The sequence below is a fragment of the Drosophila sulfurigaster genome, chromosome 3 (genome assembly GCF_023558435.1).
Source record: "Drosophila sulfurigaster albostrigata strain 15112-1811.04 chromosome 3, ASM2355843v2, whole genome shotgun sequence".
Classification (NCBI taxonomy): Eukaryota; Metazoa; Arthropoda; class Insecta; order Diptera; family Drosophilidae; genus Drosophila; species Drosophila sulfurigaster.
Window position 1 is genome coordinate 10,707,006 of NC_084883.1, and position 22,888 is coordinate 10,729,893.

The 22,888-nt window shown below is 36.3% G+C and overlaps 1 protein-coding gene across 1 annotated transcript; it reads right to left on the reverse strand.

The window, feature by feature from the left end:
* Nucleotides 1-20,254: 20,254 nt before the first annotated feature.
* LOC133843398 (serine protease grass-like) lies at nt 20,255-21,814 on the reverse strand. Its single transcript, XM_062276916.1, has 6 exons — nt 21,661-21,814; nt 21,437-21,597; nt 21,180-21,384; nt 21,071-21,113; nt 20,821-21,005; nt 20,255-20,765 (listed from the first exon to the last, which is right to left on the reverse strand). Exons 1-6 carry the CDS (start codon nt 21,734-21,736, stop codon nt 20,356-20,358), a joined length of 1,080 nt encoding a protein of 359 aa, XP_062132900.1. The 5' UTR covers nt 21,737-21,814; the 3' UTR covers nt 20,255-20,355.
* Between the last annotated feature and the right edge of the window lie 1,074 nt (nt 21,815-22,888).

The following is a 22,888-nucleotide window of genomic DNA, read 5'->3' on the forward strand; positions in this document are numbered from 1 at the left end:
GTGTTGCGCCCGTGTTGCCTTCATTTACATGTGGCGGGGCCGTAACACGGTTATTGCATTAAGCAAAAGTTGTAGCCTAGATTTGAATGCCCGCCTGGCCGAGGCCAAGCGACTCTTGCCACACAGTCAGCCCTTCCCCCCGGCTCTGTCGGTTTCTTGTTCCTTGGCACTCTGCCCTCGGCACACGCATCGTTATTGTTTGGCATTGTCTACGTCGACTTCTCCGTCTGCGTCTCGATCTCCTTCTGCGTCTCCATCTTCGTCTTCGTCTGCGTTTTGGTCTCGAGCTCTTTGTTTAAACATTCAACATTCATTATTGCCCCCCTCCCCATCTCCACTTACAACTCGCACACACGCGAGCATAACTCCCCCATTTTGACTGAGTCTACGATGCCCTTTCCCTTTGCCCCTTCCTTGCCCCATCGCTGTTGCATATTTAATAAACTTTCTGTTAATTTTCGTCACTCGCATTATTTTGCGGCACATGCGTGCTAACAATTTATTCTGCCCTTAATTCATCTTTTGCTCCATCGTCTTTTTTTGTGCTCTGCCGTATTTATTTATTTTTTGGCTCAGCTCTAAATATTTATGAGGCAGTTCAACTTTGAAATTGAAGCCTACCAAAATGCGAAGCATAAATTTAAGGCATTAGCTTTGTTTAACTTAAATTCAGCTTAAATACTAGATAATAATAAATTATATAATACTGCTGCGTTTACATTGAAAAAAAATTATAAAATCAAGATTTTGGTTTTGTGCTAAGAAATTTCGTCTGAAAAGTGCTTTGAAACTTTTAATGCTAAAAAGCACATCTTGATTTCAAGATCATGTGATAGGTCTAATTAATAATGGGAAAAAACGTACAGTTTTTTAAACCATAAATCTTGTGATAAGATCAAGAAAGTATTATAAAATATATTGTAATTTTTTTTTACAATTTAATTGTTATTTTACTCTTTTTTATTTATAATTATTGCACTCAGTTTTTTGAAACCAAAAGCTCTTCTTTTATACTGCAATGAAGAATTTGTATATATTATTAATGTTTATATTATATATGCGATATCTCGTATGAGCTGTGAACAAAAAGACTCAAAACTTTATAGAAATTTCAATGGATAACAGAATTTTGTAACCTAAATCTAGTATTTTTTTGTCTTATTTTGAATTTATCATTTTTAATCTTGGATTTTAAAGTAAAACTACGACTTGAAAAGTTTAAGTCTAATGTTTTTAATTTAAAGAATTTATTCTTAAAGTGGACTTATTTTAAGAATACAATATTTAAGACTAATATTAATGATTTTAGAAATTGTTTTGTTTTGAGTGTACTATCGAGTTGAGTTTGAGCTTTTAAGCACGTGCTTGATTAAATGGAAATAAACTCGGCAACTTTATAAATCGTATTATATCAAATTGAAACATCAACTGCAATTTTGTTCCTACTTTATAATGCAACATCATGCTGCAAGCCACTCACGTGGCATTATGGCAAATAGAAGGTGACGTACACGCAACACACACACACAGTTCGACACATGCAACACGCAACGTGCAACATAACACAACCAAACCTGCTGCAGCAGGGCCTTTAATAATAATTTGTCCGTGCGTATAATTTGCAGTTTGGGCCGCATAATTTGCCATTAAAAAGAATTAAGCCAAATACTCGCTGCAATATGTGTAATTAAATGCGACAATCTGCCGGCAACACAGTCAGACAGACAGTCAGGGGGCGTGGCATGCCCACGCCATATAGTATATACATATGCTCCAGTTCCATTTAGCCAGACAGAGACCAAAGAGATAACTCCATTGCCAGACGTCAGATATGATGCGTGGCCATGTGTTTAACTCCAGCTCTAATAAGCAACGACATCAACGAGGTCAAAGCCAACTCATCAGTTGACCATGGCATCAAACTGTTAAAATGACCATGACGAGGGCTTTTATTTTATTTTTGTATTATTAATCTTCACTGGTCTCATTTTGAACTGTGTGTGGAGAATATTAAAAGCATTTACAGTGTGAAGATCAGAATCATATGGCACATCCATCTTTTTGTCTTTCAATTCCATTCAGTGCTGCAACTTATGATGGAAGCCAACATTTCGCAATGGAATCAATTCAATTCACCATACAATATAAAATAGAGATTAAAAATTACACATCAGCAAGCTGTTCCTAATGATAATAATTAGTCTACATAATCGTAAAAGTTGATTATAATTTGAATAATTATTTTCCAATGTAAAATTATTTTTGTAAGAAACCAAGGAAATTAAACAGAAGTAAGTTTATATAATTAAAAAAGAATTTGATATTTAAGTCGACTATTTGAGACAATTTTGTATTAAATTTTATATCCCTTCTTAAAACGCTCTTGTGCTTTCAACAAATCAATAACATTTAAGAACATGATCAGAAATAAAAGATTTATAAAATTAACAATACATTTTATATTTAAAGTTGTTTGTTTATAAGAAGTAATTTATAAAATTCTTTTATGTGTGAAGAAACATCCACTAGCTACGTATCTAAGTTGCTTTGGCTGACAATGCAGTATATTTTGAACTTTATGGTCTATTTTAATACTACATTTAAAATGTACCACAAAGTTCAAGTTATATTGATATACCAAATACAGCCTTAAGTATATTCTAGTGGTATATCAATTTGGTATATTTTAACTTTATACATATTAACATAATGCAAATTTCTAACTTTATGGGATATTTTAAAAAAAGTATTATATAGAGATACGAAATATAACCTTTAGTATATTTTAGTATTTTCGAGGTCAATTAATTTGGCATAGTATAACTTTATGGTATATTTTGAACTTTTTGGTATATTATAAATGTAGTATTATATCAATATTCTAATCATAGCCTTTGGTATTTTTTGGCGGTATATCAATTTGGTATATTTTAAAAGTATTATCGTACTGTTTTGCTTTTACTCAAAATGGGAATCGGATAGCTCACAGTCGACCACACTCGACTGTAGCTTCCTTAATTCATCTTAAAAAAATTAATGAAATACAAGAACCGGAATAGAAATCAGAAATTTTTAAGTTGCATTCAAAATAATAGTTAAAAACAATTTCAATCCTTAAATATGATTATTTCAATGCATATTTCGTTATTTACATTTGAAAATGTAAGTACAGTAAACATCATAAATTTATATACATATATAAAGAAAACTTTAATAATTTAACATTCACTTAATTTAGCGAACTCTGCCAACTGAGTTAGTTTCCCAATATTTCTTGCATCTTTGCTACTGCCACAATTTTAACTTTAATTGCTCGGCCTTTTAAATAATTTTGCATGGTGTTGATTCGATTTTCGTTTTACGTTTTTCGATCGAATAGAATTAAGAGCTGACAAAGTCATTGACGTTGACATAAACAAGTAAACTGTGACATTTGTTGTTGTCGCTCCTGATGATGTTGTTATTGTTGCCATTGCTGCTGTTATTGTCGCTCTATTGGTATTGGTAATGGTGTTGCTGTTGCCATTGCTGTTGCTGTTGCCATTGGTGTTTTGTGTTTTGTGTTGCTGGCAGCACAAAATCGCATTGAACACTTTGCAACGAAACGTGCTCTTTGGGACAAACGTGTGGAGCAACAGCAGCGTTGAAGGCAGAGAGCAAAAAAAAATGAAAGGAAAACAATGTCAAACACATCAAAGTTGAGCAGCAGGAGATTTCCATGCACCAAATCCAATGGGAAATGGCAGGCAAATCAACTGAAAAATCTCAACCAAAAAACAACCATGAGCAAAAATCAAGCGCTCAAAAATGCCAGAACAATGTAGCAATAGTAGAGGAGGGGCAGGGTGGGTGAAAGGCGGGGCAGAGAGTTGCATTGGCAAAAGTAAAAGCAAAATGGTGGGAAATGCAAGAAGAGTACGGCAACCAAAAAAAAAAAAAAAGCGATGAAGAAAAGTGCAGTTTTGGCAAAAATGGAAAACGATGTCAAATGCAAATTGACAGCTTTCAATATCAATTCCAAAACAATCGCAGCGCACGCGAGGGAAATGAAATGGCAGCCAGCGAAAAGAAAAATCAATTTTAACTGTCATGTGCATAAAAATACAGAAGCAGCAGCAGCATCAGCAGCAGCAGGAGCAGCGGGAAGGCGAGGGAAAAAATGAAATGAAATCAAATAAGAAAATAAAATGGGTGAAATTACAAGGATTGCTTAAATGGCATTGCATGTCCTGAATGGCTGTCCTGTCATGCCTTTAACATTCATTCATTCAAATGCAATCAAATCGGTTGACAGGTTAAATTAATTAAGCCCGATTTATGTGTGCAGCATCAATGTAGCCTCAGTTGAGCTCAATTGTTGCTAGATGCCAATGGCTATTTGGCCAAGTGAATGCTTTTGATGTGGTCTTCATCTTGGCCAGATACTTTGCATGCCACAGTCCTCTCCATCTCTTTCTCTCTTTCCATCTCTCTGTCGCTCTTGAGTCCTGTGTGTGTGGTTGAGTACATTTTGCAAATTACACTTGCGGTGCCTGAGAGATTTGCTTTTACTTTTGTGCTTCTGCCTTTGCCGGTTCGCCTCTTCGCTGTTTGTTAATGACATAAGTATTTAATCTGAGAATGTGGAATTTGCATAAATTAACTTTGCCTAGCTAATGGCAAAGTCATTCCGGCTCTCTCCCTTACTCCCTCGCTGATATGAACTGTTATCGTGTACGAGTTGGCAATTAACTTGACTCTGCCACATGCCACATGCCGAATGCCGACTGTCGACTGCCGATTGCCACAAGAAGTGCAAAGTCAGAACGGGCAGGAAATCGCATTATCTAAATCAACTGAGACCCGCTCGCAGACTGAGCAAACATATCGAACTGCCAGCAAGAGATTCTCACAATCAAACACACACACACATATAAATATATATATATGTATATATATATATATATCTGTATAGTATATAAGCAATGACCGATAACAAGCAGCTCGTTTTGCAACTGCAACTTCGACAGAGCAAATTATAAAATGCGTAGAACCAGAAGAAGCAGAAAGAGAAGGAGGAGAAGGAGGAGAGGAGCGTGCGCAGCGGGGGCATAAATTCAGCGCATAAATTTCAATGCCCTCATCCGCAATTTTTCTTAACGGAAAATTTCATGTAAGACCGAACGTAACGCAAACCAAGACCCTCAACAATGGCCAAATGGCAACGTTATGACAAGTGGCAAATGTACGTGCAACAGAATGAACGACTGCCGCATACCCTATAATCGAAAAAGTCTAGAATTATGCATTAAGCTGAGAAAGCTCCCATAATTATTTGTAAAACACTGTTAGAGTTGTTAATAGAAAAAATACGACTATAAAAAGTTCGTATATAAATCGATTGCACAAAATGGAAACTAAATTTGTACTAAATTAGTTACTTTCTTTTATTTAAGATATGTTAATTTATTTTGTACTCAGCCCTGCTAAACCATATATTTATTTAATTTATTTTAAGCTACAAAAAGCTATAGTCGAGTATGCCGCAGGTTGAGTTTCCCGATACCTATTTCCAATAAACCCATATTCTACAAATATACTAAAAATATTTCGCATATATACTACTATCGATATTATACTTTCAAATATACTTCAAAGATTTTCAACCAGAGATTCCAAAAACTGATTGCAGTAGGCGTTTTTTGCCATACAAAAGTATTTCTCAAGTGTTTATCTAATCGCAATAAAATTTATAGAAATCATAAATACTGTAGTTATTATTGTATGACGGACAGACAGACATAGAATATATATAATTTACGGGGTCGGAGATGACTTCCTATGCCTGTTAGGCACATATATTGTAATTTATTCAAATTGTAATACAATTCTATTCAATTGTAATATATAAAAAGTTAGAATAAATTTTAATACTAAATAATTGCATTCGAAATAAAATTGTTATACTTAGTTAGAATATTCAATATAGTAACATCAAACTAGCACCATAATTTATACATTTTAGCTTGTGGTGCTGGGAATAAATAACTATTCCCTTCATTGGATTCCAATCTCATATATATTTTTTACTCTGTGGTATATTTTGAATGCCTATGCATATCAATACACCAAATATACATTTCGGTATAATTGTTTCATGCCCACTGTAGCAATGTAGCAAAAAACCAGAGTCGCAATTTATTATATGATATTTTTTGATTTTTTTAGTTTAATCAATTGTAATCTACATTTTAGTTATCTACTTTTTGTATTGACAACTTGTTGTATAATATTATTGTTATAAAATTTTCCTATTTTGAACACAACCTCATAAATTTCTTAGTCCCGAAATTAAATTGGGGCATGAGAGGGTTATACAACACTTGGCAAACACTTGGTAAAATGAATCAATTTACATCTGATTATATTTTCAACAGAATAATTGCTGTGACTGCCAAGACAAAAGTCACATACAAAAAGTACAGAAAATAAAAAAAAAATAAAAAAAAATAAAAATAAAAAGTAATAACAATTACCTTTTAAAATATCTAAAGGCCGTAGTTGGTGTGGGTGCACTTAGTCGAACTTACAAATAGTAATCAATAACTTAAAATAATACAAAATTATTACCTTCCCATGGTTTTTGGCATACCCCTCGAACACTCACTGGCAGGGTATATAAATTATGAGTGCACAAAAGGGCAGAAAACGACGCAGCGAGGCGCGTATTGATTTTTGCAAACTTGCCCCACATCTCTGCCCCTGCACCCAATCAGCCACCCCCTCAGTGTCCGCCGTGGTCTGTGGCAGAGCAAAGAGCCGAGCAGTCAGCCGTGGATTTGTAATTACGGGATTAGTCCTTCAATGGCAATGCGATTGGCAGTTTTTATGATTTGCAACAGCAGGGGGCGGGAAAACTTCAATTCAAGAATTACGATGGATGGCGATGAGGGAAGACGGGACGAAGGCGAGTGCACGTGACCCCCGCTCAATGGTTTGCGGTGGTTGTGTGTCTAATTTGCAATTAAATATGTTTATGGTTGAGCATCAAATGGGGAGCGGGAAGCGGGGAACGTTGATAACAACAAATAAATTAACGCAGCCACAAGAAATGATGAGTTGCCATCAATTTGTTAGCAAATCTCTTAAACAAATCATCAAACGCTTCAAATCACACGATTCAAATGAAGTGGCCAACACGTTCGTCTCTCACTTTGTCTAAGAAAGAGGAAAATTAGAAGAAAAGCCCCCGCACTGAAAAATGTACAAAAAAAAAGCAGAAATAAATAAATAAATATAAAAGCAATGCTGCTTTCCGTTCGAGTGCCTTGCGGGCTCAAGAGACGCAGCCGCCGAGCCATGACGACTCTGGGCGGATAGAGGAGGAGGAGTGGGTGACGGACTGAAGCGAAGACTGCCATGCGTATGTTTTTAGATATGATGGTGTCTGGGCAGAGATGGAGATGAAGATCGAGATGGAGATGGGGGTGGCGGGCAGCGGGTACTGACGACTTCCGCTTTATATTGCTTTTGCTGCATACACAAATTCACAAAAATCAAAACTTTTTTATACCCTATACGCACATAGCAGAGGAGTGCTTTAGGGTAATGGAGCAATATGCATCAATGAAATTTAGGCAGAAATGAAATACGATTTTGACTAACATTTGCATTCAAGTTGACGAAAGATTTAAAGATCTAATATTGTAAAGTATTTACTGATATATTTCTTATCAAAATTAAATCAACAATATAAATAAGTGGAATAAAAATCAAATTCCAGTATAATTTTTTAATTTTGAGTAAATTAAATGATTGAAAAGTAAGAAAGCTCGAGTGTGCTCGACTGAGATACCAGCTACCCATTTTGAATAAAAACAAAACAGTGCAATGTTATTCTTAAAATATACCAAAATAATATACCACAATAATACTAGAATATCCCGAAGGCTATATTTGGTATATCGAGGAAGTACTACATTCAAATTATACCATAGATTGTCAGTTTAAGCTATTACGACGTAGTAATAACTTATTAGTCGAAAAGAATTTCCGACTTATAATTGATTCAAATTTTGTTTTATAATTTTCAGTTTTATAGAAATTACCTTATAAATGTTAACATTTTAAATTCGACCACTGTATTCATATTTTCGATACAAAATCGTTGGACAAATTTTAGTATAAAATTGCGAAATTAAAAACCGCTCTATTTTTCATTTAAGCTTTTTTATATTCATTAAAAAACTAATAATGAACATTTCAAAAACTTATTTTAGATATGTAATTTAGTGAGCTTCTAATGTAAAAACTTAAATTGAGATAATTCTTCACGCCGCTTTTCAATGAAATTTCGAAACATTTAAAGGTTATATGTGTGTTAAATCTGATAATACAAGCAAATCTAAATTTTGTGGCATTTCAAGTTTTGATAAGAAAATATATTTATGTTTATATTACTACCAAATTTCAAAATAATGTTGGTATCTTTAAGTCGGACACACTATAATATTCATTCTTAAATGCTTCTTCAACGAATTGTGGTGCGTGTGCCATTTGTTGTTCTTCTTGACATGGCTGCTGCTGTTGTTGTTGTTGTTGTTGTAGTCGTTGTTGCTACTTTGGTGGTTGCTGTTGTTTTTGTTCTTCTATGCGAGGCTTCTTGTTATGTTATTCTTATAATTGTGCATATGACCCTGTTTAATACAGTTCGCTGCACAATTATGCGTTCGTCTTTTGTTTAACTTTTTCTGCTGCTCCCCTCTTTTGTCTTCGACTCAGCCTTGTGACTTTTGAGCCGCATTTGAATTATGACTGCAAGACAAGCAAAAAGTGCCAAAGCGAAAATGCTTATGATTTAACAGAAAATTTGTTAAATCCACCTAACGATTTGTGTTGAATGCGATGCAATAATATTGCTATGGGAATCTACAACAGTTGTCAGCATTTTAGCATTCATTACGCTAATTGTTTGGGTGTATTTTTTGTTAGGGTATCAGATGATGGAATTTGTATAGGCCTAAAAACAATTTGTTAATTGACGACTTTAAAACACGATGGCGAAGTTGACAGTTGAGTTAAGGATCAGCAAATGACAATTGATGGCTAAATAAACGGCAATTAATTGGCATTGATGGAGCAGCGGCCAAACATCGATGGGAGAGAGAGGCGTGGAGAGGAGAGGAGTGGGGGGAGACTTGCGTAAGTAGATGCCGGCAATTTGGCAAATTACTTTGCGGCTATAAATCAAAGCATCAAAGTTGGGCCGCCAAGCAAAGCCAAAGCCAAAAGCAAGTGAGTAACTAAGAAGAGCAATTCGTCTATTGGAATGGAACTTTGCTTCGCGTGCTCCCTGGACAGCTGTCAAACTGCTGAGGCAGAAACTTACGACACCTCATTAGATATGCGGCACAGAAGTTGTTGTTGTTGTTGTTGTTGTGGGACAAGCAGCTGCTTCTAACATACAACTCGTCTCTTGGCTGCCCCCAAAATGCGGTGGTACAGGTGGTGGTGGTGGTGGAGCTGTCTCTGGCAGAGCATTTTCAATTTGGCCAACTCAGCGGATATTGTTTGGCTCATTTTTATTTGGACTTTATTTTTTTGCTTTGTTTTCTTTTTAATCTCGTAAGTGTATGTGTCAACTTTTCTCACTTTGTTTGTTTGTTTGGTTTACGCACACCCCAGAGAGTCAATGTCGAGTCAATAAAGCAAGGAAATTGCCAACAAAAGACCCACAGACAACACCAACAACAACATCAACAGCAACCCAAGCTCATTTGTGCTGTTTTTCCTCATGATATTCTATTATTCATTCCAATTTGTGCGTGTGTGTGCGTCTCTCTCTCTCTATTTCGCTCGCTGTGGCGAAGTAAATCCTTCAAAGGTATATTTTTCATCACAGTTGAAGCTCATCCTCCAACAGCACAAAGGTCAGTGAAAGTTTTTCCCTGGCCGAGCTTTTGGCACTGGCTTTGGCTTTGGCTTTGCCTCGTTTATTAGATTGTCCTGCGGCCCCAGCACATCAAAAACTTGCCAACGGCTGTTTTTGACAAGGCACCGCACACCATTCACGGCTCACCTCTCACCCCTCCTCCTCCTTCTCGCCCACTGGCCCACTCAATGTGAAGTGCCGGCGAGCGTGGGCGTTGATGTAGGCGTGTGGGCGTGTCATAAACATGACAAACTTAGCTTTTTTCCGTACTCTCCTCTCGATGGTGTTCATTATGATAAAGTTGCTTTTTGGGGCCAAAAACTTATAGCCCAACAAAAATGAATGAATGAAGTGCCAGCCGTTGCTGCTCTACAGCTCATCAAATTTGTATTGATTATGGAAGTTTAAGTAATGCTTTCTCACTCCACAGTTGCATTGCAAGTTTCTGCGTTCATTAGGGAATTAAGTAATTAATACGGATGCCAAGCTACAACAACAACATCGACAACAATTACATAGAAGTTTGCGCTATAATGCAGTTCAGTTTTGTTTAAGCTAAAAGTTTGCTTGCACTTTCTAGACAGACAGCCTCCTGTTATTTTTGAACGAAAATCTAATTAGTATAAAATATATGTAATAATAATATTTGAATGACGAAAACATTTTCACAAAATAATAACTATTTATTCGAAAATATTATATAGATAAAATAAATAATGGTACTTTACTTTTTCAAGTTTTCTTTAATGCTTCCACTCACTGTCAGATCACAACACTTATTTACTTCAGAGGAATGCACGTGGAACCGACTCTTTTAACTTTAAAGTCGATATTAGTTCCGAAAAATCAGTAATCGATGTTTATATATTAAATACATTTCATTGTGGCTTTTGCTTTACAATTTCCAGCTACATTAAGTGCTGGATTTCCAAGTGCTAATATTTCCAACACTAATTATTAAATTTAGCAGACTTAATCAAACTTCATCTCAAGGGATACGATGAAATCCAAGTCTATTTTTTTTATTTTAGTACTATAGAAGATAAAACATTTTAATTATTATTCGAACTGATTATTTTTTAAATATTTTATAATTTATACAAGTGCAATTCAAAATTTTTTCTTCTAGTAATACTCTGTGCTTACAATTTTTTTTATAGTTTGCGTTTTTATTACACCAAAGAAGAGCTTTATTATATATGTTCTAATTTCCATTCATAATTGAAACAGATCTACACAGTAGTAAAAAATGTGGAAAAGAATAATGTAATTAATTAATTAATTAACGCCTATATACGTGCACACTAAAAACATCTTTATATTTTATTTTATTCTTTTTTATACCCGCTACCCATAGGGTAGAAGGGTATAATAACTTTGTGCCGGCAGGAAATGTATGTAACGGTAGAAAGGGTCCTTCTAAGTATATATATTCTTGAGCAGCATCAATAGCCGAGACGATGTAGCCATGTCCGTCTGTCTGTCCGTCTGGCCGTCCGTCCGTTAGAAACACTGGATCAAAGAGACTATAAGAGCTAGAGCTCTATTTTTTTCGACAGCATTTCTTATGTTTTGTCATAAATTTGAGTTTTTGCGTATTCGGCGGAAAAAAAAACAATTTTTAACATTTTAAGAAGTTTCTTGATCGAAACAAAAATATTGTCGCACTTTTATAAGGTCTAGGTTTTGGTCATATAAATCGCAATCCGGCAAGGAACGTAAAAATAATAACTTTTTTCTTTTTTTTCAAATTTGGGCACTAGAAGGTTAGTGCATTAAGTAGATTCATATTTAATTCTATTAAATAGAATATTAAATATGCAGCTTGAGCTACCCATTTGTTTTATTACCTTAACTTTTAGAACTGTTCTCGTAAAGAGAACACGAACCAAACTTATTGCTAATTAGGACATCGATTATTATATCGATTACTCGAACAGAGAAATTGAAAAGCTTCAATTGTGAGCTGTGAGTAGTGCAACAACTTACAACTTTTGTGCTGAATGCACTGCAAAGTCGCAAGTGGAACACGGAAGAGGAGAAGGAGATGGAGGAGGAGGAGGAAGCAGTTGCATTTGGCCGCCTTTTTGTGAGGGGGAAATGTAAGCCATGTTTGCCATACTCGTATTGTCGCTAATTGAAATGCAAATATTGATGAGTGTTAAGCAAACGCCGAGCGCTAATTTGCACAATTTTCGTTTTGTCGCGCGCCGCATAATGCGCCGCAAAGTATGCCATAAAATGCAGTGCAGGCAGCTGCTGCTGCTGCTCCTGCTGCTGCAACAGCTAAATTGAGAGAGTCAAGTCGATGCCAGTGCCGCGGCTCAACTCGGCCTGGTCTTCCCCACCAGCCTCGACCACGCCCAAATGTCGTCAGCTGACAGACAAATTGCACCATGGGCTGGCTGGCAAACTGGCAACTGGCAAACTTGCAACTGGCAAACTTGCAACTGGTAGCCTTGCAAAACTGATAGAATGGCAGAGTGGCTGAGTGGTTGCCAGGCGGTTAAATGCTTCCAGAGCAGACTCAGCAGAATTTGCAAATTTATTCAAATCAACTCGTTGAGCGAAGGGGCAATTGCGTCGGTGGGCGTGTCAGTGTGTCTATGTGTGTGTGTAAGTCTGTGTGTGTGCGTCCCGAGCAATGAGCAACTGAATGAATGATTCAATTAGGCATCAAATATTTACAGCAGACGTTTAAATATTACGACAGACTCGATACGCCGCCTTCTTTGACTTGGTCTTCGTCTTGTTCTTGATTTGAATTGCCATTAAATCTGCAGCTGAGAACTTTACGAACATAGTGAAAGTATTACTGATATATGGGAAACTTAATAATACTACCTTATGCAATTAAATGTGTGTTCAAATATTGTAACAAATCGAGACAGAGGCAATTGCATTCCGAGTTGTAAATAAATATGAATTATAATTGAAAAATTTTTGTATACTATACATATAAAACTAAAAGAGCTAAAGAGAGTATAAATTGGAAACTTAATAATGCTACTCGCAGAATCAAATATTGTAATCGAATAAGTAGTAAAGCTAGAGACGAGTCTGCTCGACTATATAATTTTGAATAAAAGCAAAACAGTGAAGTATTTTTCTTAAAATATATCAAATTAATATTTCCAAAAATACTAAAATATAGCAACAAGTTTGTGGAATATTGATATAATTGATTTGACTGACAATCTGGTATATTTTGTATATACCATAGAACTACATTCTTAATATACCATAGAACACTAAATATACCAGAATGCCATACAAAGCAACCAAAACTTGATTGCAGTAGATTTTCCAAACAAAAGAATTTCTTTAATAACCTCCACAAATTCTAAGTGAATACTATAAGCTATAGCTTTTAAATTACTCTTATTATTTGTGAGCGTAGCAAAAATTAGAAAGTACGAGAAAGTGGTATTTAAAATTATAATTATAGCTCTATCTCTTATAGACTCTAAAATCTAGATGTTCATACGGCTATATCGTATCGACTTTTGACGCTGATAAAGAATATATATAATAAGTTTATGGGTTCGGTGGTGCCTCTTTCTGCCTCCTGCAGCCACAAAGTTATAATACCCTTCTTCCCTGTGTGTAGAATGTATAAATAACGAGAGCAAGCCAAAGGCACAAACGCAAAAAAGAGACAATCGCATTGCGAGTTATAAATAAATATATAAATAAATAAATAACTTTGGCATTGTTTCGCTACCACTGCAAATCCAAATCTAAATCCAAATCCCAAAGCTCACAGCATTGCAACTGGCAATAGTTTCTGCAACAGATTTATGAGTTTCTCCTACCCAGCAAATAGTTTTGATGCAATTCTCTGTGTATGTGTGCAGCTTCAATAGTTTGATTACAAAAGTTTTTCAATTGAATATTTCTGCATTTTTACGTGTAGCTCAGCAGTTTCCGGAGCGAATTCGATGCACACGTTGGCCACGTGTCGTATGCGCATTATTTTGGCTTCTTTTCAAGCTAGTTGTCATCATTTATGCAACGGAAAATATATGTACATCAAATTAAATGCCTTAAGATTGAAAACAGTTTTTTTCATACACTATTACGAATTGTCGTACATAATAGAGTTTCATTTTATTTATAAATTTCTTGCCGCTTGTTGCAGCTGCAAGTTTCTTGCTGCTTATGCCAAGTTGTCGACGTTGTCGACGTCGTCGTCGTCGGCGTCGTCATCGCAGTCGCAAGTTACACACTCCAAAATATTTTCATAATTTTTATCACGATTGTAATTCTCGCCCAAAAGTTTTGCATTCAAAAAGTTTTGTATTTGGGCAACTTTTCTGTATGGCAAAAAGGAAAGAGATGAGGGCAGCGGATAGAACGAGGAACGGCGTGGCGAAAAACTTTTCATGCTGACAATGAGCTCACAACAGATTTCAGAGTTAATTTCCAGTTTTTGGGCGCAACTTTTGCACGACAATAACAATAACAATTTGAAGTACGAATACTCATTGCACGCACCGTTAATAAGCCTAATTATTTTGCAGTGAAACGACTGATAAATGATATAACAGCCTGCTCTTAAGTGTTTCGCCCAAAAACATCATTCGACTAATTGGCGCACTGTGTGGCTCTTCTCATTTCACTCAGATATTTAGCAGTTTATTATAAATGTAGAGCACTTTGGATATTCTCGTTTGGCTTAAATGCGTTTCATTCATGATGATGTTGGCACATTCTGGTGGCTGCTTATCAATGTCAGGCTGAAATGGATCTTGTTGACAGTCAAACAATGCCATTAATCAAGCTGTCTCAAGGTGCACTGCTCGCAATCCCAAGACACAAAATACCATTTGCTTTCTTTCATCAGAATAGTGTTTACCCAGATGATGTACTAACAGATACCTCTCAGTGATGTAAAGAAATAGTCGCATTCACTTCAACAATTTTGATAGACAGAAAATTAAATAAAAATTCAATTTAAAAATATTGAAAAAAGTTGGGTAGCCAAATTGTTTTTTACATACTCCATTGAAGAGTTATTCCAGGTATTGAGAATGGCGAAAAAATCCCAAGTCAAACTGTGCACATGTCACGCACATACAAAGCACACCACATAACAGCTAGAAACAACGCAAAGTTGTTCCACCTTGACCCTCTCTCTCTCTCTCTCTCACTTTCTTCGTATCTACACATGCCACATGTAGCGACAGTTTTTTCACAAAAGCCAAAGCCGAAAACAAAAAAAATACCGCCAACTGAAAACACGGCGCTCTTCCATGTGCTGACAGCGATAAATTCTAATGCTGGGTCGTCCAGGGCCACGCCTTCAGCTTGGGGAGCATGTGTGGGCGTAGCTGAAGCAGCAGGCTGCTGACCAAAAGACCGAAGCATGAAAAATGTCCGCTTCCGGTGACTAAAGAAATACGAATGCGAATGAGAATGTGAAGAAAGGAAGTTAACTGGCATTTGGGTTTGTTTGCTGAGGAAATATTTTTAGCACGTGTTTTGTTCACTACGTTTTTTGGTCATTCTCAATGGTTGCCAATCCCCCCACCACCTCCCACACCCTCCGCTCATCCAGCCAGCCACATTTGTCACTTTAAATGCAATTTGACTTGTGCCCAACGCGCATAAGTTTTCCTGCTTCCAGCAATTTGTCGTGTCCTGTTTTGCCTGGGGCGGCAACAAAAAGTGTAGCATACTTTTGGGAGCACTCGAAGAAAATCAATTTTAAAGCGCTGCAGAGCCGCAACTTTTGTCTAGAGTGTTCTAGAGTGCCTGGATTGCAAATATGTTACTCGTATTTATTGTCTGCCGCAGTGCAATAGTCAAGTTCGAACATCTTGTGGCTTTGTGTCACCTCAATTCAATCTGCATGCAAAATAAATGGCCAATTATTTTTTTATGTTTTCGTTGTTCGATGTTTTTTTGTAACAGTTGCCTCTCAATTTGTCAATATGTAAAGCTGTCAGGCCTTGGCGGCTGCATTCAAGTGTTAAGGGCAGATACACAACGAGAAATTTGCATCAATTATGTTCATCAGAGTTGGCACATCGCAGAAGAATGTGTTATGTGCAGCAATGATGGCTTCATTAGTCTGCAGTTCAGTTCAGTTCAGTTCAGCCTTTGCTGTTGCTTTGGCATCCAATGAGCCGGAAATGTCTTCATTATGATTGCATATGGCACAGGCGGCAAAGCGAAGCGTAAAACGGAAGCGGAACCAAACGAAAATTCGTTTGTTGTTTTTGCCGTCTGCCTCACAGAAACACATGCTCCACGCATCCTTGTTACAGCTGCTACAGCCGCTCCTCGCTCGTTGTTGTTGTCAGAAGTGCGTACGAGCGTGGTAATTTGCTCACACATACACTCATACACAATCTCGGCCTCACACCCTGAAGGCCATCATGCCACGGTGCGTATGAGTGATGGTTGAATTCATATCAACTGACAGTTTATTTACACAAGCGCCATCATTACCAACGCCTGCATCAGGCTCTAGTCCCGAGGCAAAATCACACATCCACACCCACAACTACACGCACACACACACACACACACACATACACACATATACACACAAATTATCGCATGGGAGCGTGTGATATGAAAAATTGACTGTGATTTATGCAATTATGTTAACAAAATATTTACTTGGCCACAAAAAACTGATTGGCTTAGACACTTGCCACAGCTTATGAGCGTTGCGGCTGCTTGCCTTAAATGCCCCTCCACCCTCTTGCTGTCATATTAAAATTACATTAGCCCCTGGCTACTTTTAGTGCTCGAACTAATGATCGAACTAGCCCAAAATAAGAATAGAAAACTGTGCGAATTGAAGCATTGGCTGTCTTGCTGCCATTCTTAGGGCTTAAAACTGGCCAACTTTGCTATAGAAATGGCATTTAAACGCACAAATATAAAATAAATTATAATTTTATTACAAAACGGATGCGAAAAACTTTTGCCATTTCCTAAGCGCTGAAAAAGTAACAAGTTTTTCAGGGTCTGCGCTGCACGCCTCAGTTTTGGCTCTGGTAACGGTCCTGGCTTTTTTAGTAAAAGCTCATTACCTTATTGCGTTTTGGGCCACCAACTGGGCCACGATCTACGCCACCGCCTATGCTGAATTGGGCAGCCAGCGGGCTGCTTGTTTGTGCTGCAAATGAACGGAAATGGTGAAACTTTTAATTGAAACCATAAATTTTCGCGTGGTTTTCTGTGCCAACGGAATTTGTCGTATGGCGCTTGCCTACTTAACGGCTACCTCTCAACCCCTATATAACACACCCCTTGTTTCACCTACAACAGCATTCTTATGCGTTGACTCCCTTATTTTGGCCACCACAACAGGGCAGAGAGTGCAATTAGTGCCGGGCATGGATTGCACTTTTGACCACACAAACCAACAAGTTAAGCAGGTAACTTGCCAAAACTTTGCCACATAATATGCCACTAACACCCCCACCCTTCACAGTCCAGCTGCTTACATACAATAGTTACAATACTTTTTGAAGTGTTTGGCACTCCAACTATGTAGTGCCTTCAGTACGTATTTATGTCAAGCAAACTGCCACTATTCAGGGAACACGCGCCGCCGGAAATGACGAATGATTAAAATGGGCGTGCCATAATTTCCGCTCGAGTGATGTGTGGCAACAGGAAATTGCAGCCGACAGCAGCAAACATCGTCTATAATACTAACATATTCGCACAATACTCGGTATGACCATTTTCCAGCTCGAATGCTTCAATTCATTGCAGACACTTCTCAGCTGAGTTGTGTGAGTTATGAGTGACGCTTCTTCTTCTTTTTGCCTCCTAATTGAAATGGCAACACGCCGCAGGCCAATTGAAACTTGTTGCAGTGTATCTCCCTCCCTCAGCTAGCATCTCAGATTGCCAATGATTCATATCATTCACAACACATCACATGGCATCGAATCGAAGTCTCCATTGCCATTACGCGCTCAAAAGGCTCATTTGAAAATTCAATTTCCTGCATTTAAATGGCTTTGCAGCAATATTCATAACGGCTGCCACGTTTTGTGGCACCACTAGCAACAAGCATTGCTTATTGCATATTGTATCGATGAAGCCCCAAAAACGACGAGAGCAATAAACAGCAAATTGAAATGGTTTGAATGCCAATCCCAAACGAATTTATGCTACAGCCAATAAATTCTCATTTACTAGCAAAATCCTCCAAAAGTGCCAGCGATTAATATTATTAGGATAATAGATTCCGGGTAATTGATTTCGAACTTGGCTAATGCTTACACAAGTGACTTTCCATTATGTATTGCTTAATTGAGATTTGATTATACAAGTTGCACAAATTAGATAATATTCATCAAAAATACATATGTACAATAAAAAGGGTTTAATAAACATGTAAGAAAGTCAAGTGTGCTCGATTGTAAGTTAGTCGCCACTCATTTTCAATAAAACCACATTCTAAATACCTCAAAATATTAAAATATACTAAAGGCTTGTTTTTGCTTATCGAATACGTTCAAAATATACTATAGAGTACAAAATATATCAGATTATCAGTCGCAGCAGCTAAGACCCGATTGCACTAGGCGCTTTTTTGCCATATTTGTATCTTTTCACTGGGTATAAATTTACCAAATTAACCAAAATTACTAATATATATCAAAAGCTTTATTTGGTGTATCCATATGTTATCGCATACCGAAAATCTGGATAGCTCTATCTTACATCTTCTTATATTATATACAGACAGACGAAAGAGAGACAGAACGACAGACTGATATGGCTATATCGTCTCGGCTGTTGACGCTGATCAAGAATATACATATACATATACTTTATGGAGAGGGAAATGTCACTTGTTACATATGTACATTTGCTTTAATCACAAACAGTAGCAGGTATAAAAATGGAATAAGAGCAAGTTTTTAATTTATTTTCTTTTTTTTTCTTAAATCACAAAGTCACAAATTAAATCTGAAATAAATAATCATTATTTTCGAGTTTAATTTTTGTACTATTCAACTTCAATTTTGACTTTTTTTTAAGCACTTCAAAATAATATTCATGTTTAAAGAAAATATAATAAAAACATAAATTTATTATTAACCTTATTATAAGAGACCTTAAGCATAAAATCCAATCCAAACAAGAATTTTCATTTTTGAGTTTTTAATTAAACTTATTCATACAAGAAAAAAACACAAAAACAATCTCAACTCTTAGGCAACTAAATTTCATGAATATTGTTCTAATGAATGAGCCCAGCAGTCGTGAATGCTTTAAAAGCAGAGTGCCGCATTTTATTTAAATGCGCAGCCGTAAAGTATGCAACACGTTTTTATTTGCCCTGCTTTGGAAACGAAAACTCTCACTCATTCAATTCATATCAGTTGATTCGAAGTGGAAAACAGAGCAAAATGAATATTTCCCATAAAAATATTTGGGTCCTGCTAATATTTCAAATGTAAAAGCCTCTTTCAGTGGATTGCGTGGCACTCGTGTTGTTGTAGTATTTGTGTGCTACTTTACTATTGATTTTATTTGGCATAAATGCGACGTGTAGCGCTCATTTTTTTGTATTTGTCTGCTGCTGATGCTGCCGGAGATTTCATTTTGGTTACGTTTTTCTTTTATATTTGGGTGCTTCCCACAGCAGCCAGTGGCAATATTTTCAATTTGCTAAATGGCGCAGTCAGCCAACTGAAATGCTACATATGTATACTATATATATATTCGTATATAGTATTAGTATGTAGTCGGTTTATGTGGCATATTCGAATAGTAGATACGAGATACGGGTTGTGATATGTATGCCATGCAAAAGAAACCACAGCAGGCATTTTAATAATTCTAATGCGAGCTTTTGAGTTATGAATGTGCTACATTTTTTTTTGTTTTTTTCTTTTTTTGGTTTTTGGTTTCTTTTGGGATTTCTACTTGTGGTTGTTTGTGTTTTTTTTTTGCGGATTTTGACATGGAATACGTGCCAGACTCCCGGCAGAGCGAGTTCTATTGATAATCGATATTTCCCTCAGCATTTGAAGTGAGATGCGGCTTTCATTAGCCAATGCCAAAAGGAAGTCGACTTTCACGCGTTCAAAATCGAATGATTTATGGCGGACAATGACTATGGCAACAATAAAAACAGAAGCAACAGCAGCAGCCACAAGGACAACGGCATGTTCCCTCTAGATGACGGCAATCGAGTGTGCGCTTGTTTACTTCCGCCGGACGCAGACGCCGAACATGGCGGCGCCGAAAATAAATGAATATTCAACCGCAAAAGGATCGAAGTCCCCATTATCATCATATTCATAATGAGCTTCACTTGGCGTCGCTAATGGCGCGAAAAATGAACAACTTTCTGAGTATGTTTTGTGACCCAATGCAATCATTTATTATGGATCATATGCGCAATATGTGTTGATAAGCTTCATTAACTATATATAATTTTGGTTTGACTGTTTAATTCATTTGGTGGCAATCTTGTAAGCGATCCACCGTATGTAACTTTGAACATTTGTGTAGACACCCGGATGCTTACTACTGCAATTCCGAGATCCAAAACTGACCACTCCAGACTGCACAAACCGTTGAAAATCATTAAAATACATTATATTCGACAATGGACCTCCAGAGTCGCCATTGCAGGAGTCCCCATTACTGCCACCAGCGCATATATGTGTTGAAACGATTCGCCGACCCGGAAAACTTTCTTGGCATGCTGCGTGATCTATTCGATTTATAAGAGTTTCCATTGGAGTATCAGAGAATTCAGCGAATTCAGTTTTTCCCCAACCAGTCACATAGAATGTTGTCTTGTTGTTAAGTTTTTGTTGAAGAGTCTCGATCGTCGGCAGACAAATAGGCCAAATACTCCCTGTGAATAATAAATTAAATATTTGTATGTAAATTAATTTATTTTTCGAGAATACTTTTGAATTCCACGTCTCTCGACAGTTTCACTAGAGCAATATCATTGTGATGAGTTTGATCCGAATATTTTTCATGCACAAAAATGCGTTCAATCTCAATATCCTCAACTGGTGGTGCACAATAATTCAATCCAATGCAATCTCTTTCCTTATTTATATTGTGCTCTCCCAAGCGCACTGATAATCTATGATAAACAAAAATTACTTAAATCTTACATATTCAATTCGATTTTAAAAGTCGATTGATTACAGTTCTTTCTCGTTGAAACAATGAGCAGCTGTTAACACGTAACCTGTCATTAAAAAGGTAAACGAGGAATACATGAGCGTAACAGTGAGTTATTTATTTATTTACTTACGTTTGCTTATCAGGGTACCGCCGCATGCAAATTTTTCAGTTCCATCTTTAAATTTTAAGTAAAGAAGAGCCATCCACGGCCTCGACATTAATTGAATTTCATGACCTTTATCTATCAAATCTGTTTCAAATCTACCGCATTCCTCCTTATACAGATTATCAATTGCCTGGTCAATCTTTTCTTTTTCTTCACAGCACACATACCTCTAAAATAAAAATGAATTCAATATGAACTTGCAGAAAAAAATCGACAATTACCTTATCATTTCTTCTTGAAGGGCACTTTGATCTTCTAAAGTACGATCTTTCAGCTTGTGTTAATTGATTTTTTCGAGCAATTAATTCTTTGAGGAACGAACAGTTCCTTCGGCGCATACAATATCCCGGTTTAGAATCGTCTCTTATGCATAGTTCATCCGCTAAATATTAATTAATTGGTGATCACATACAAAAAGCACAAATTTCTCGATTTTATACAATACCATTTCTTTCAGCGATAAGCGCAAATGCGAATGCTAAGCCAAAAGCAAAAAATAATAACACGCAAATTTTAGACATTACGATTGAAACACAGAAGTGAAACTGAGGGCCAGTCTCAAATTCGGCAACTACTTATATGATCCAATTCAAAATTTGTACATAAGAATGCTGAAATTATCGCTTTCTTTTTGTTTGTATATAGACTTTAAATGTACATAGAATAAACAAAATTCCATAGACTTTAAATACACATATATTCAGCATATGTTTATGTTATCATGAAAAATTGTTACTCAGCAGAGCATTTTCGATGGATTTTGGCTTCTTTATGGCAAATTTAAATTAATTAATCTAATTAAACGCTTAATTAGCTTTGATTGAATTGTGTTCTTGTACATTATTTTAATTAAGTAATCTGAGAATACAAAAGTTTAGTTCTGCTTTCTATTTACCTTATTATAATATGCTAGGGTTAGGCTAACCCGGCTGCTTCCAGGAAGAAACTTTTTCATGGAAACTGTGTAAAAATTACGAATGTCATTCAAAACTTCAGAAAATTGTTTATGGCATTTAAAAATCATATACTTTAATTTTAGAGTGGGCGCATTTTATTGAGATGGAATTAAAAAATTAAAAATCAAAAAACGTTTCTCTTGGACAATATCAGTGTTTTTAATTTTTTATTTTAACATTTCCAACCTAATTCAGACAGCCTGCTTATTCAGAAGCTTAGTTTAAATACCCAATCGTACTTCGTGCCATGCTTTGACCGTGACTAAAGGACAGTCTAGTGGACCATTGGATGACATGTAACGCCATGACAGTGTCCGCCAATCTGACTTCTGTACACGGCTTCTTAGGCCCTAGACTATTGATATTTCCCGTTCATCATGTATGATTTTTCTGCGCATGTTTTATGAAAACAATCAGAGGTAAGTTGTATACTACTCTTACTAACACTCAAGTCTTATGTCAATTAATAAAGTATTACTATTTCTAGCATTCAGCGAATTTTTTAGCATAGGCAATGCTAAGACAAGTAATTAAACATACCTGGGTTTAGGCTTAGCTAATTAAAGTATAAAGTTTTATTACAACTTTGTTTAAATTAAGTAAATTGAATTAAAATTATAATAATCATTTTATTTACTTCGATAATTTTTATACTTCTTTTTATTTGACATTCTCCGAATTTTGTATTAAAATGTACTACTTGCGTCGTTTTACCTT

Bases quoted from the DNA above. Each gene is read 5' to 3' on its own strand.
- LOC133843398 (XM_062276916.1), bottom strand. From the start codon at position 21,736: ATGTCTAAAATTTGCGTGTTATTATTTTTTGCTTTTGGCTTAGCATTC. The intron at 21,385-21,436 runs GTAATTGTCGAT...TTTTTATTTTAG, and splicing joins CTTCAAGAAGAAATGATAAG to AGGTATGTGTGCTGTGAAGA. The intron at 21,114-21,179 runs GTAAGTAAATAA...TTTTAATGACAG, and splicing joins CGGTACCCTGATAAGCAAAC to GTTACGTGTTAACAGCTGCT.